This window comes from Antrostomus carolinensis, unplaced genomic scaffold (assembly GCF_000700745.2).
Source record: "Antrostomus carolinensis isolate BGI_N321 unplaced genomic scaffold, ASM70074v2 scaffold20925, whole genome shotgun sequence".
Taxonomy (NCBI): Eukaryota; Metazoa; Chordata; class Aves; order Caprimulgiformes; family Caprimulgidae; genus Antrostomus; species Antrostomus carolinensis.
The window spans coordinates 56965-73276 of NW_010317335.1; the positions used below are offsets into that span (position 1 = coordinate 56965).

Here is a 16312-nt window from a genome sequence, read left to right on the forward strand (position 1 = left end):
GGGTCCCTTCCAACCCCTATGATTCTGTGATTCTGAATTGTAATTTATAACTTGGAAATGGGTTGAAAACTGCGGATACAGGATATTTTAGTATAAGAATTACCATAGCTTGTGTAACAAGCTGCTTTCCTATTAAACTGTACAAAATGTTATTAGAATCTTTGGAAACAGTTAACACTCAGTGCAGTGAAGCCAATTCTTGATAGTGCTCTAAGAACTTCCTCCATTTCCAAGGCATATATGGGTTTCTTTACTTGCATTTGTGAAGCACTTTATCTTCTCTCTGTCCAGAAACTATTTTTCTGAAGCCTTTCATATTCATGCAGCCCAAAGTCCCAGATGTATTCGAACTGATTTGTGCATATAAAGGAATGTTTGGTTGTGACTCTGGAGGACTTTGAATAATCTCTGAAATATGCTTATTTGGTTCTACCATACTTTGTTTCCTATTGCATTGTGCAGAAACTAGTCACTGGGAATGAAATTACACACATTTTAAAACATTTGAACAGAAGGAGAACTATCAAGCTACAATGCAGGCAGTTTTAGATTGCTGTTCCTATGGAAAAGTTGAAGTAATTTGACTCTCTCTGTGAGGATGACAAAAGGTTGCCTCATTAATTCACAGGAACACTACATTGCAGCTCCATCTTGTGACTCTAAGATGCATTTTGGACTCAGTCTACAGTTCCTGCAATTCTTTGTTAAAAATCTTTTATAAGTTAATTTGTCTAATGTACATTGCTAGTCGTGTATTCAGTTGATTTATATAAATTGTTACAATACAGAGAAGATACATAATACTGATGTGAATGTCCTCACTTGTTTGAATGGAAGAATGATAAGAGAAGTTAGTTTTCACATTTGCTGTGTTCCTTTTTTTTCTTTCCTTAGGGTGAACCTGGTAGACCAGGACAATCCGGTGAGCCTGGATTTCCAGGATCTCCGGTAAGAGCGTGGTTATTTATATTTTAGCAAAATAATCATACTTATGTCATCACTATCTCTTTTAATAATGAATGCAAAGCTCTGCCATTCAATTTCTGAAGCACTTGTGTTAATTTACTCTAATGGTCCAGATCAATGTGATAGCTCAGAACCAAACAGGTGATTCAAAAGTCCTTGAGTTAATCCTAGGAATCATTTAGTGGATGCACATTTCAACTGTTTCATAGATGAAATATGCATAAAACAGGTGATAGTACCCTGCAAGTTGTACTCTGTTTCCCAGTATTTCACATGGATCATTTGCAATCGCGTACAGGAAGTGCTCAGAGGCTATATAATGATGTCAGGTTCGGGTGGCACTTTTTACCTTTTTAACGGTCAGTTTGAGGGCAGAAGAAGAGGGGATTGTATCATAGTTTTGTATAATTTATTTTTCTATGTGTTTTCAATATGCAGATTTGATTAAAGGATTTCCAAATACTATGTACTTGTACTACAGAGGGTACTTGTCATGTTTTACTCTAGAAATAAAAGAAAACAGTATATCTTATGATAAAATGATGTAATATTTTATCATCTTATATAATTTTGGTCCATAGTTCTGCCTTTATTAGTCAGGTTTCTGGAAGGGAGCTCTACCTGGAAGGAAGCTGTAGCATGGCTGAAAGGGGGACAGATAAATCCCATAACTGAGGCCACCTGATACATATAATCTCTTAAGCTGCCTCCTTTTCTTTTTAAACATCCAGTTCTTGCCTGACAATTTTGTTAGCAACTGGAGATATGATCTCTTTGAGAGATAAACCATTTTTTTAACAAGATAGTGTTGTTTCCTAAGCTTTCCTCCTAAATTTTGTGGATCAAAGGTAATTTTGGTAAGCTGCTTGAGGCAAATGTAGTCTGTGGAGTATTGTTCTGTTCAGATCAAGCTGTTTTACTGAATAAAATAATTTTAGATGACTTTCTAGTGAAGAAAAGTACTGCAACTGCACACACACACACAAAATCTCATTAAGAATTTGTTGCAATTGGATAGCACTGTAGAAAACACCATTGAATACCCTGATGGTTTATCAGAAAATGTGCCATGTCTTGATCAATGACAAGGCCCACAGCCTGCTATGGAGATATTCAATGGCTGTCTCCCCTTGTACATGATTTTCCCTCCTCGCCACGTGACTTGTCACATATGTGTGCTTCATCATTTGATTGCTGTGGTTGTATAAGCTGATACATATATACTGCTGAGCACAGGCCAAATAATGAGTTTTTATGAGCTGCATTCAGTCAAAGCAAACGTAATTTATACAATTTCAAATTTACATGCAAGACCTTGTATGACAACAGAGATCAGCCTTCACTGAGAAAGTTGTTGAGTATAAATAATTTCAAGCAATCTAATATGTTAATTTCATACCTTTATAAAGTGATTTTCCCTTTAGGGGTCCACCAACTCTGGGGTAATTTCCCACTGAACTTTATGATCACACATATCCATATAGCTAACTATGAGAAGACAAAGACCTTTCTTAACATTCCTTGATGCTAACAAGGAATCAGCTTGTCTGTGTGTGAAGTTCTCTAATGCTGAGATCTCAGATGTTCTTTTCCAGTCCTCTGAATATCAGTGTTGCGTCATGATGCTTCATTTTATATTATATATCTTCATGATTTTTTGCTATGTCAGAAGTTATGAACTGTAATCTTTTTGAGAACTTTGGTTCAGAGGTACTATAAAGGAAGAAAACAGTTTGCTGAATTGTTGTCATCTGAGAGTATGAAGGTATTAATGTGATTTTCATTATAACTTCATGTGACTGATATTCTAACACGAGGCACCTAACTCCCTTCCATTACTTAGTCTTTCCTGAAAAAAAAATTGGGAAACTTGGTAGGAAACTCAGTGCACAGCAACTTTGGTTTAATTGCTAAATATGTTTTAATAGGAGTTGTTTATCATGCTACTTGACTGACATAGTCTGAGAGAACATGTACGGTTTGCAGTTGGTCTCACTGTCTATTTTATTTTAAATGATAGCTCTGAGTTTTGATCTCTGTTTAGCATGTTATGTTGTATCACCTGTGACCCGCTCAGATGCTGTGCCTCACTGTATTATGTCACCAAGGTAAAGGAGTGTTAGGAATATTACTATTAATGCTGCTACCCTCTTCCCTGTTAGCAGCATTTTGTCTCTAGGTTTATCTGCAGAAATAAGGATTTTATTTGTTTTTTGTTTTTCCTACTTAGGGGCCTCGAGGCTTTCCTGGTGCTCCTGGTCTCCCAGGTCTCAAGGGTCACAGGGTAAGAAACAAGATTTTTCCCTCTCCTTTTAGATGATGTTTCCAGGCAGTTTCAGTATAAAGATACTCAACCTCTTTTGTATTAGTGGTGAATCTGACTACACTTTTAGCCCTGACAATTGCAGCAGAATCACTGACATTTGAGAGAAAGAGGGCCTTGCAGAAAATCAACACTATTCCCCTTTAAGCTGACCTCTTTATTATATTCTCTAGTGCTTTATTCCCTCTATTTTCAAATGATCTGGGAATCTGGAAGGAGCTTGCATGAGCCCTGCCAAGCTTCAGGAGGCACAAACCTGACAGTTCTCTCACTTTGTTGGCACGTCTTGCATTAGGGTGGGGAACTTGAGAGGTGGATATGTTTGCAACATGGAGTGATTACAAATTACCAAGTTTTCTGGCCAGAATTTTACTTTGGGGAGGAATAAATAGGTTTCCTATGGCTTAGAGCTGCCTCCTTGTTGTTTTAGGTTTTGGGTTTTTTTAACTTTCTTGTTTTAAAAAGGAAACCAAGTCCAAGGAAATGTACCTTGTACAAATGGTTTCCATTTAGGAAATGTTTGAAAACTTTATTCCATCTGCTTTTTTTCTTCTTTATTTTTTTCTTTTTTTGCTCTTGCCACTTCAGTTCCATTCTTAACACTTTGGTATTTTAACAATAATAGTAGGAATGATCTGTGTTTGTACACATATACATATAATTTCTCCATATTTTTATAACTCTTACAGGGACTGAAAGGACTTGATGGTCCAAAAGGTGAAATTGGAGCAGCTGGAGCAAAGGTATTTTCATGGCCCAAAGAACTAAATGCTTAAGCATATTTTTTATAATGCCAAAATAATGAAAGATAGTAGATCTTTTGAACAGGGCTTTGTACCCTCTCCTGTCAGTGCTACTTATAGGGAGTGGAGAGGCTACATGGCATTGTCCATTTTACTGTGTATTTGATCCATATAAACTGCTATACAAAGTTTGGGCTTTATACAGGAAGAGAGTTCACTAGTGCCAGTCACAATTTTAGCTGGGGCTCGGTTTTAGGCCTGTAAGTTATCACTAGGTGAATTGACTATGGTCTGTCTGTGACACCTGTGTAATACTGAAGACAGCAAAGTCTGTTAACAATAAGCCCATGGACATCTTGCAGTGTTTGACTTGGCCAGTTCATAGTTCTTGTTGGCTTTATGTGACCAAGCTGAGAGAGGAAGAACAGTTTTCTAACATTTATTTGTATACTGTAATAAAAGAAAAGAAAATAAAGCAATGCGTAACTAAAACTTGACTCTCCTCTTTTGGATTACCATACTAGAGATTTGCTTAAAAGAAACAGGCATTGGAGACGAGAGAGAATATATTTTATCAAACTGACTATTTTTCACCTAACAATTTTATTCTCTTAGAATTTTTTACCCTTACTAGCACTGCAGAACCCTTACAACTTCAGCTCAAAGCAGTGGTAACACAGGATAGCCAGCTGGAGACAATCCTTTCCAGATAGGTTAAAAGTCATTTTAAAAGAGCATAGAACACTTTTTTTCAGGCTTTTCCACATTGATCAGTGCTGATGCTGAAACATTTTTGGCCTAGTATAGATGGTAATCACAGATGGGACAGAACTATTCCTTTAGATTAAAAATGTAGTAAATGAAGTGAATATTCCAAAATTTAAATTTAAATGTGAAATCTGTAGTTAAGGAGAGTTTGTGTAAAAAAATATTTATTTCCTGAGATTGCCTACCACTTTCTGTGGAGGCAACAACAGCAGGAGACTCGGTAGAAACAGTGCAGTAGATAGTGTGGGCTGTTAGCTAGAACAGGTAGGAGTTAAAACTACTTCACTGGTAATAAGTAAATATGACATTTCCCATCAGCATGGGGAACAGGTATGTGGTGTGCCCTTGATGCACACAGGTAACTGTGCAAATCTGCCTACTGGGTCCATAAGTGCAGAGGCCAGGGAGGAACTGTGTAACTCCAATTTCCTCTATTCCAGTTTCTCTAATGATGTCATTTCATTTCCATTTCTAGGGAGAATCCGGACCACCAGGTGCCATGGGTGCAACGGGTCCTCTAGTGAGTGTCATGTGCACCAGGTGTTACAGAAGTGGCTTTAAGATTGTAAATGCTATTGGCAATGGAAATCTTAAGGTTTTGATATCTTATCTGTACTTGATGTCATGAAGCTGAACTTTCTCTTAACTAAGGCTTTGTTTTCTATTACACTAACAGTAAATTTCATCCACTATTCTTTGCAATTCACAGTCATAGATAATAACGATAAATCAGAATGCTCAACAGAAACTCAAATGTAGGTTTTGTGATTGCCTACTCATGTAAGTGTAGGGTGACATTTTTTTACATGTTAGCGCTTCATATGGAGTGATTTCAATTGAGAAAAACTAGTATAGGTTGCTCTGAGATAGAAATTGAATAATTTAGACCAGAAATGCACTAGCTAGGAAAACCATGGACACAGGAGTTTGAAGGTTATGGTGAGAATAAGCGTGCATGACATGGAAGTGAAACAGGGAAACTTTTTCTCAGAGTAGTTTTCATTCAAATGTGGTTTTGGACAACTGAATACTTGTGACCAGTGTAACATACCAAAAATCAACTCTCGGCAGTGCTTCTGGAAGTAAAGCACCTTTCTTTATCAGATAATGGCATCTTTCTGCAAAGCACTATCTTATGTCATGCAGAATGTAATATCCCTGAAGTGGAACCTAGTTTGTGAATGAGCCATAGTAAATGAGATTGCATTATTGACCCTGATGATTATATACAGAATTTATTCTAATGTGTTTAAAACCAGAAATACTACTGGAACAGGAAAAGAAAATTTACAGTCTAATAAATTTGCACTGGGCAAACCTTTGAGGCTGCAAGGATTTATGGAAGCTGCTACTTCTTACTTGCTGTAGGACAAGATAAGCTACAACTGCAGGAAGAAAAAAAATAACTTGGTTTTATAACAGTTGTTCGTATCTTCTGTCCTTGTTGTGCTTGTAGTCTCAGTGAACCTAATCATGCTCTTGTTAAAAGCAAATAAAGAAGATTGAGCAGAAAATTGCTCAAGAGTGATGCAGTGCAAAACTTATTTGAAACAAAGGAAAAGTCAAGTATGGTTAAAAAAAAAAAGGGCGAAGAAAAAAAAAAAGAGGAGGTGGCATATGTTCTCTCCACTGTGGGGAGACTGAACTATGTTTTCCCCTTTTTGTTATTCTACCAGAATGAGGTCTTAAATAATGCACTTTTTATTCTCATTTCAAGGGACCTAGAGGAATGCCAGGAGAAAGAGGTCGAATTGGACCACAGGGTGCCCCTGTAAGTAGGATCTTCCTTATCTTTCCGTGTAGTTCTTCCCTTGTTTTACATAAATATAAATCCCCGAGTGTGAACTTGTTTATTTATGTGATTGCTAGCCACTTCTGTGGTGAGTTCTGCTTTAGCTTAAGGAAGTTATGGCTGAGCAGAGTTTTGTGACCTTTACTATAAATCTAAAAAGTCAAAAAGAGTTTTAAAAGGAGAATTCTAGCTGTATGGTGATTTCTCATACCAGAGCTGCCCATGGGGCCCAATACCCTTACAACACTTTTTTCTGTGGTACAAAAATGTTGTCTTTGTAATTTCTCTTGAGAGGCTATTTTCTCTTGAGAGGCTATTTTCACCAAAAATTACTGAAATAGTATGTAATGCTTTCGTCTGGAAAAAAGTTTAAAATTAAAGTTTAGACTTTCAATTTAAATGAAGTCTTAATAATTTAATTCCAGGTAATAAAGCTGTCTTGTTAAAAAATATTTTGCATTTCAGCAAAAAGAGGGATTAGCCTTAACATGAGATCATATCTGAGGAGAAATTTCTTTCTGTTGCTTTACATCCAGTGTCAAGTATTGTTTTTTCTGGCATTTCTCCCCATGACTTTTATGTGCTCCATTTATGTTATGTGCTTCATACACATGATGCTGTCAAAATATTGGCCTCCCTGAAAATACAGAAATCAATTAACTTGAAGGGGAGCATAATTTCTTCCAGAAGTTTTCCATGCCAGTGTTTGGAGAGCTATGCAATCCAGAATTTCTTTGGTCAGTTTAATACATATAGCTGTTATCACAAATGCTAACAATAAATAAATAAATAATTAGTTAGAGTTCTGTCTTGTCTATTTTCATATCTAGGGTGGACGTGGCCAGCATGGTATGCCTGGGAAGCCAGGGCCAATGGTGAGTTTCTTTCTTCACCTATTTTTTTCGCCTTATATTTCCCACTTACCTTTTGACACTACCAAAAGAAGGGCAAACAAATTATTGGCAGTTGCTGGTAACAGTTAAGTGCATCTGGAATTATCTGTAAGTGATTCCTAGTTTTTCTCAGTTTAGGTTTAGTGCTGTTCTCTGAGAAACGATGCTCTGTAGTTCGCTTCATCTAAAGGTTTTAATTTGCAGAGGAGTGGCCTCTTCCATGGAGTTGTGACGTTTTGCTGCTTTTATGAAGTGGGATCCGTACTATAGGGAGATAAGTGTCTTAAAGATATGCACTGCAATATAAAACAGTTAATAATTGCATATTATCTTTCTTCACATACAAAGTTGGCAAATAAGATTGTACCCGTTCTCAGCAAGAAGAATTGCCCCTCACTTGCTACCTGTGACTGAGGCATTATAAAACATGTAAAAGAGCCTTTTAAATACAGACAGTCTCACACTGAACTGAAGAAGCAGAAGCCTTTGTGTGAATGTCTGCCAAACTGAGAAAGCCTGGTATGCATGACTGTAGAAGTTCTCACACGATTGCAACAGGGCTGATGATGATCATGGTGGTTTAAACCGTGGATGTTGGTGTATCAAAGAGTGATAGTTTCAATCCTACAATCCAGTCTCATAGTGCATTTGCAAAATGAATTCGAACAAATTCACATGAGTATTAGGAAACCAGTGGGACTATTAGTGGCTGACAGTTTCTGCCCATTGATATAGCCAACCTAAACCTTTACTGCTTTGTGACATTCAATTAAAAAAAAAGGGGGCGAAGAGAAAAAGCCCCCACCCCAAAAACGTCACACCAAAACCCCCCTCCAAACCCCAAAACATACCTGGCCTGCAATTAAAATGTCATTCTGTGCATACTCTTTATTTGATAGTGATATAATGCATTTACCTATGTCATTTTAATGAACAGTCTGTTTTATTAAAAACTTCATTAAGAAATAATTAACTGGAATAGAAGCTCAAAAAATGAGTGTAAGTGTCTAAGAGCTGCAAAACTCAATTATTTAGTATACCATGAAAGAAGGTTAACTTGTTAGAAGAAAATTTCAAACAATGAAAAGATTTTTCAGCATTGAAAACAAATTCTAAAGTTAAAAAAAGCTGGGTCCTGAGCTATAAAATTCTACACAAAGCTTGAAATTTTTCTTTGGCATAAAATATGAGCTTAGCTTCACTGGTCATGATAATTGATTGGCTGGCACTTTTTGTAAAATCCCATGTAGTGTCACAAGGGAGATACTAGTACTTAACACATATGTTTCTCATTGGAGGCAGTGTTAATGAAATGCATTGTTATTTGGGTCAGTGCAGTGGTATACGGTAATTCTGGAATTCCTCCTGCAACAAGAGAGAGGTTTGGCAGACGAGTATTTGTGATCCAATAAATTGGGACATAGGTTTTTCAAAAATATACTTAGCTGTTACATCAGTTATGTAGAAATCCAGTGCAAGGTCATGGCAGAAATGTTGTCTGTAATTAATGCTCAGTGGGACAGATTGTTCTTATTAAATTTGTCAGCAGATCTTTATTACATAGAACATTTTTTCACAGTATGCCTCATATTTTAGAAAAAGAGAGAAAATTAGGAAAAGATAAAGAGGAATCATCTGGGAACAGTGTTGTAGTGAATATTTATAACCACTGTGTGCCGCCATCCAGAGGGTTTATAGTACACTAGAAAGATCTGTTGAATGTCTTGTTCAGCACAAGAGGCATTATGGAAATGGAAACAATTTACAAGTTTGCTCTAAAGGCCTTAACTGGAAGTTTTTCTGTTTAGCAAAACGAGGTTTGCATCATACCATACAGGTATATGCAAGTGTATACACCTGAAGTTTGCTTTCTAGTGAGTTTGTACAGTCTGCCATGTAATGCAGCCCCAGCTGTTCGCATCCCTGCCCAGACTTGGTGTCCACGCAGCCACATGAGGTACGCCTACACTCTGCAGCACAGTGCACCAGGAATTTGGCCCTAGAACCAGAAATAGTGTAGCCACATCAATACTAGGGTCTGCTCAAGCCGTCAGCCCTTCCTAGTTACAGCATTGGTCACCTTGAGATGTAATGCTATTTGAGAAGAGCTGCACTAGTTTTGGGAGCTGAAGGTGTACCTCTGCACAGCGTTGTGTTTTGTAGTGTGGCACAACTGAAACTTTCCTCTGCTTCCTCTTCCAGAAATACCTATGTATGTCTGAACAAAGATCCAAGAAGGAAACTGTCTCTGCTGTACATCTTTGTCCATACAGCCTTGAAAATTTGACACAAAATCTGTGTTTTAAAGCTTGCAAATGAATTTGGCTGTCAATTTGGGAATCTCAGGGAGAAGAAGAGTAGGAAGCAGGGCATGTAGTTGCATAGCCTTTAATTATATTTTCATTTATCATGTTGCTTACCTCAAGAATCTTGTCTAGCAACCCAATTCTTTCAATGTAGATGTGGCTTGTATTTCTCTTTTTTCTAGATTGTTATTTTAAGTTTCAAAGAGTAGAAACTCTCCTTTGCTACATTCTGTAGGACAAATTGTGATTGCTCAACAAATATCTTTTCATAACCATACCACAGTAGCATAGAGATAAAAAGAGGATACAAGATTTTGTTAAAAACTAAAATTGAAAAACAATTGCTATAATAATTGTCAACTGTGTCCATTGCAATTTGTGCGTTAATAGTTGAATCAAGAGCTGTAACTCTGCTGAAAACATTAAATACGTTATTAAAATACCACACAACAATTCCATAAAATGTATGTGTATCACCTGGAAAAAATATAGTTGTTTTGTTATGAACAAATGTTTTATGACTAAAAAATACATTTAATCCCAGTACCATATTTGCCCAGTGATTAGGTAGTACTGTGTGCGATCTAAACTGCAGAATTACAGCTTTCTGTGTCTGTCTATTATAGGGCCCACTTGGCATAACGGGTTCTCCAGGTTTTCCAGGTGCTCCTGGTGTAAAGGTAAAAAATAAAATAAAAATATCTTCTTTTTTTTTTGTATGTCTAACAACACAGAATTAAAAAGATACGTACTAGGCGATACAGAATTCAGACTGACATGTATACAGATCGCTAAGAGTTGCTGTGAAATCAGTCTCGGTTGAGACCTTGAGATAGAAGATAGAGATCAGAAGCCAAATGAGGCAATTGCAGTTCACCACAGTTAGGATACTTCCTTGGCTTTCACTTCCTTGAGCTAAGGGGTGATTATAAGATGACTGTACTGCTATGCCTCAGGAACCTTGTCCAGTATATTCAAAGAATAACAAGATGAGTTATTACAAGTTAAGTTGCGTTTAGTTAACTGGTTTAAGTATGAAAGTAGTACCTTCTAGTGCTAAAACTTGCAGTTTTGGATGAGAAGACTTTTTGAGATGACCTAGACTGGTCAGAAAAATGGCTGAAGCCCAACAGAGAGATACCACAGTTCATCACAGTAGATCAAACGATGATGACCACTTCTTGTGGCTTTGTGTGATTGTGCTGAAATGGAAAACTTCCACTGGCTGTAGCGCTGTCTTTGTGGGACTTCCCTCTCTTGTTTTTCAAGGAAGTGCTCAATTGTTTTTTTCCCTAGCCTTCAGAATATGTCTGCAAATAAGATAGAAAAGACAACACATACCACTTCCTTACACTTCTTATACTTACCCTCCACCCAGTTCCTCCTCTTTATTCCTTTATGCTCCTAAAACATAATAGGAAAATATTATACAAGAAGAAACTCTCAATTAGTCAGGTTGCCAAGTTCAGCAGATGTTTTGTGTTGTTGTGAAGCTGGCAACATTCACAAAACAGTTTTTTGGAAACAAGTCTTAGTAAGAGTATTAACATAATGTATACAATTAAATGATAGACCTTTTAGTGCGTGTCATAAAATATTTTGGTACAGCTAAATGCTACTTAATACCTAAATAAATGTTGTGAGATGCTGTCATATGATGAATCAATGCAACCTTTTGAAAAGGAGGAGCTACCTTCAAGTTTGATCATCAGATAATATAGAATTGGAATATCTGCTTTGAACTCAAGAAAGCTAAGCAGACTACACAATGAAGATGTGGACTTCAGTTATGAAGATGTGATATTAACAGCCATCAGTTCCAAAAGGCAAATATCCTCTATAAAGATGAAATTCAAAGGAGATATCAGGAGGAATTTTTTTATTGGACCATCCAGTCCAATCTTATAGGGATTTTGTGTTTAATATAGTGCTGCAAGACTGAGTTAATCTGTACTGTGCAAAAAAACCCCAGATGTGTTATCATTTCTAAATCTTAAGATTTAGCTGTTAATGAAGCTAAAAAAAAGTTGTCAAATTACAGATATATACTGGGATTTTATAGAGAGATGTCTAAAATACTTTATTTTTTTTGGGCCACTGGATGTAGTGCGGCTTCTTTGTAGAAAGTTTCCTTGTTCTTGTGTACATTGAGGCAAAATTCTGTTTGTACTTTTAAAGTTTACATTCACATAGAAGCAGTAGAAGGAGAATAAGGTAAGCAAAAATATATTTTAAGGATAATAAACTATTTCAAAACCTGAATTGTTTTTCTCTTGTAAACTCAGTATTCCTCCTTAGTTACTTTAAGTGCTACTTTTTAGAGCAAAATAATCTTCAGTTGTTTTCTCATGTGAAATCTTAGGGTGAAGCAGGTCCAACAGGTCCTCGTGGTCCTGAAGGTCCTCAAGGACAAAGAGGTGAAACAGGTCCACAGGGCCCAGCTGGATCACAAGGTCTTCCTGTAAGTACATTAAATTGATTTCCTCAATGTTCAGCTTGTGCATATTGCTTGTTATAGGGAATTTTAATACCCCACTTGATAGACACTGAGTTTTGCTCAAATTACTTTTTTCCCCATAAAAGGAAAGGTCTCATTCATTTATTTTGTGATTATTTTGTTGAAAATAACTTTTAATTATTTAATTAAAACAACTTGAAAAACTGACAGTTACACAGCGTTATACAGTCTCCATCCTAGAAGTACTTTAAAGCTTAAGCTTAAACATAAAATCTTAAAGATTAAAAATCATATTAACTTGCATGCTTTGTTACTCATGTTAGCATTTGCACAAGTAGATCATATGTTCCTGCATTTATTTAATAAACCTTATTGTCTGGTCTTTTAAAATGGATACAATAACTGTAATCTTCTGCTTTAGTTATTGATACCTTCCTCATTAAAATTAATTTTAATGATTGATACATTATCTTTAGGGTACCGAAGGGACAGATGGTTCCCCAGGTGCTAAGGGCCCTACTGTAAGTAATCATATCACCTGCTGAAGAAATTATATAAGTGAATTTATTTTATTTCCTTATTTTTATTGTGTTTCCTTACTATGCTTGCTGTTCTTTCAACTTGTAGGGATCTCCAGGCACAGGAGGCCCCCTTGGTTTATCGGGTCCACCTGGTTCCCCAGGACCACAAGGCAGTACTGGTCCACCTGGTATTCGAGGCCAGCCGGTAATGAGTCTTTTTCTCTGAGGAAGTTGTCATGTCTTGCAAATGTGTCACTCTATGAAACTAAAACAGTGATTAGCAGTGGATTTCCTTTAAATAAATGAATAGCATGCTAGTGAGTATGCTGAGACTTGGATCTTATGAATCTTCTGTGTGTCCAAAATACTGGTTTTGCTTTATTAAAGATCTAAGAAAGAAGAGTGTCTATATAAACTTGGTCAAACAGTAATGCTTACGTCCTGAAATTCTCTCATTTAAATTTTTGTCTTGATAACATGATAATAAACAAGCATGCTAAGGGGAAAAACAAACCATTATAAACATTGTATTATATTGCCTGCAACTAGTTACTAAACTAGCAAAAGTTTTTCTGTTTCATAGCATAGTTCAAAATGGTCATATGCAGTTTTAACCTTATGAGTGTTATTCATGTGTTTGCTTTCAGGGAGACCCTGGTGTCCCAGGTTTCAAGGGAGAAGCAGGACCCAAAGGCGAACCTGTAAGTCTCCATATGCTTTGTAAGATGAAAAGGAATCACAAAGGCTTTTATGAATATTTTGAATAGATTCTTATAATTTTCAAGACATTTCTGATGCTCGTAATCACGAGAGTAATTATTGAGGAAGACAAACCACAGTGAACCTGGCTAGACAGTACTAACAGTGAATGGTGAAGTAGGTCCTTTGATGTTATAAATCACCTACGCAATATAGGCCTTACAGGACTCTGGTTTTACTCAATCAGTTTTAACTGATTCAAAACCTATTTTTTTTCCTCCTTTATTTTGAAAAATGTTTATGATGTTTAGAAGACAGTTGTTTTCAATATACCTGAGAAATGGTGAGCTTAACAATGATTTTTAAAAAATATTTTCCCTAGGGCCCACAAGGTCCCCAAGGTCCCATTGGCCCTATAGGTGAAGAAGGGAAAAGAGGTCCTCGAGGTGATCCAGGGTCAGTAGGTCCACCAGGTCCTGTTGGAGAGAGGGTAAGCAATCCAAAGGAATAACGTGTCTTAAAAGATGCACTGCTGAGCTGAAAAGCCTCTTGACCTAACCATGAATTTTCTTACAGTTTTATTGTGTATGTAGTCAAACTTTGTTTTCCGAACAGTAGTTAATACTGTGCATTATTTTTTTTCTGCACTGGATATTTTCATTTGTGGGTTCAGTGCACAGGACAGTATGGTAGGAGAAACGATGGAGACACAGTGAGCTAAAGTGCAAATTTTTTGCTTAACCCTATACAAATGGTCATCTTGCTTTCAATGAGGCTGTTCACATAGAAGGAGCTGTTCAGCATGCATGAATTAAAATGCTGCTGTTTTTACCACTCCAAGTGGTAAAAACCCCAAGTTTAAAGTATTGAAGAAAGAAAGTTGTAAAACTGAACCCCCAAACCATAAATCTAGTAATTTATTTGCAATAAGTTATGCAAAAATTAAGATAATCATCTTGCATCTATGGCTTTTCCTAGGGTTCTCCTGGTAACCGTGGCTTTCCGGGTTCTGATGGCTTGCCTGGACCAAAGGTAAATGAAAGTGTCCTCAGATTCACTGGAAGTAGGAGCAAAAGGAATTGACAAATGCCAAAAAGGGGTCTGAATGTTTTGAAACTAAATTTTTTTTGGAAATGTAATTTTCAGTTCCTGTGATGTTCAACTTCGCTTGCTTGTCCCTGACTTAAAGCTCCCTCATGCTGAAATGTGAATAGATAAGAGACATCGACCTGTTCTACTACTATATTGCTTTATGTATTGCTTTAGAGTAGGTAACTATTAGAAAAATTGCCTTTTCTTTGTGTGTGGTATAGTTTTTCTAGACTTGTTCATTGAACAGATGGGCTTATCTGTCTTTAGTGTTCCTAACTGCTGTAACACTTCCAGGGAAGTGACTCATATAAGTATTACTCTAGTGTTTCTGTAAATTCCTGACTTCTTGGTAAAAATACAGGGATTCTAAAATTCTTACTTTTAAGTAAGAATTGGAGAAAAAAGTAGTAATATAATGAAAGTATTAATGATTTGGAACTCTGCTTGCAAAAACAGGTCCTTAACAGAAGACACCTGTTTTATTTAACCTGCTCTTACTGTTGCTGTTCTACCTGTTAACTAGTAGCCCACTGGTATCCTTCTAGGGTGCCCAAGGAGAGCGTGGTCCAGCAGGTTCTTCTGGTCCTAAAGGAGGTCAGGGAGATCCTGGGCGTCCCGGTGAGCCTGGCCTTCCAGGAGCAAGGGTAAGGAACTAATAGCAGTGCACTATAAACCATGGCATTTTTCATTTTCAAAAGGCAGCAATGAACTTTGCAGAATTAATAAGCTGTTACATAAGGGGACAGACTTGTTTCAGTGGGGCTACTTAAAGGGTAAAGGCTGTCCTGCTGGTGTGGGGAAGTACAGGTTCCACTGGTCTTCAAAAAAAGGAGAAATAGCTCTGATGGAGACCAGCTACTGAAACTGAAGGAACTGTGCTCGTAAAGCACGTAATTGCCACAGATAACATGAATTGAAGGCCAAGTTAATTGAAGGCCAACCTTCATTACATTGGTGATTGAAAACTTACATAGTTGAGTGGTGCATGTCATCTAGAGATTTTTTTTCAGGAAAAATATTTGAGGAGAATTTGCAGTATCACAAAAGGAGAGAAAGGGAGCAGCAAGTATAAGATGTGATACAGATCACTGGATAATGTTGGCAGAAATAAAGATGAGCCTCTGAGAAGCTCAAGAGGTTTAGAAGCAGAAGAAAAGGGAGAATAGAAAAAGGGAAGATCAAAGACAGTGGGTGATGAAGCTGTAAAGTGAAGATGAGGATGAAGACCTTTCATACAGAGAAGTTTGTACTATGGTAGTAACTGAGCATATCTTTTGGATTTATTTACATTTATCTGTTGTTGTAGAATTATATGAATAACCTTAACAGCAATGTTCCTGCTTTTAGGGTTTGACAGGAAATCCAGGTGTTCAAGGCCCTGAAGGAAAACTTGGCCCCTTGGTAAGGAACACAAAAATGAGTCCTTTCACATAATGCTACAGTAACTCAAAGGTCCCAGCTCATTGAAATTACTTTTATTACCTTGAGTTTTCTTGATTCCTGAAGGTTCATCTTCTAACTGTACACTTTAGATTTCTGACTCCAAAATAATGTTCCTTTAGTTTTGTCTGTATAACAGGGTCTGTTAGCAGCTGCTGCAATGTTTTTAAACCATTTTGAACTAAGTATCTTTTCTTACTGTCACTTTAAGGAAACAGTAAAGTTTTTATATATAATGACTCCATTATAATAATTGCATAGTATTTGGTTAAATTCAGCAGTATGGCTAAATCTGCCTGCTTTAAAGACCG

At 36.8% G+C, this 16312-nt stretch overlaps 1 protein-coding gene across 1 annotated transcript in view; it reads left to right on the top strand.

Moving 5' to 3' along the window:
• COL5A2 (collagen type V alpha 2 chain) overlaps positions 1-16312 on the top strand; it is a 54109-nt gene that overhangs the window by 15014 nt on the left and 22783 nt on the right. The window contains exons 11-25 of the mRNA XM_029085100.1: positions 895-948; positions 3197-3250; positions 3979-4032; positions 5276-5320; positions 6518-6571; positions 7423-7467; positions 10418-10471; positions 12154-12252; positions 12726-12770; positions 12877-12975; positions 13418-13471; positions 13852-13959; positions 14448-14501; positions 15107-15205; positions 15909-15962. Coding sequence (XP_028940933.1) covers positions 895-948; positions 3197-3250; positions 3979-4032; positions 5276-5320; positions 6518-6571; positions 7423-7467; positions 10418-10471; positions 12154-12252; positions 12726-12770; positions 12877-12975; positions 13418-13471; positions 13852-13959; positions 14448-14501; positions 15107-15205; positions 15909-15962 — 972 coding nt within the window. The remainder of the gene's footprint in view (positions 1-894; positions 949-3196; positions 3251-3978; positions 4033-5275; positions 5321-6517; positions 6572-7422; positions 7468-10417; positions 10472-12153; positions 12253-12725; positions 12771-12876; positions 12976-13417; positions 13472-13851; positions 13960-14447; positions 14502-15106; positions 15206-15908; positions 15963-16312) is intronic.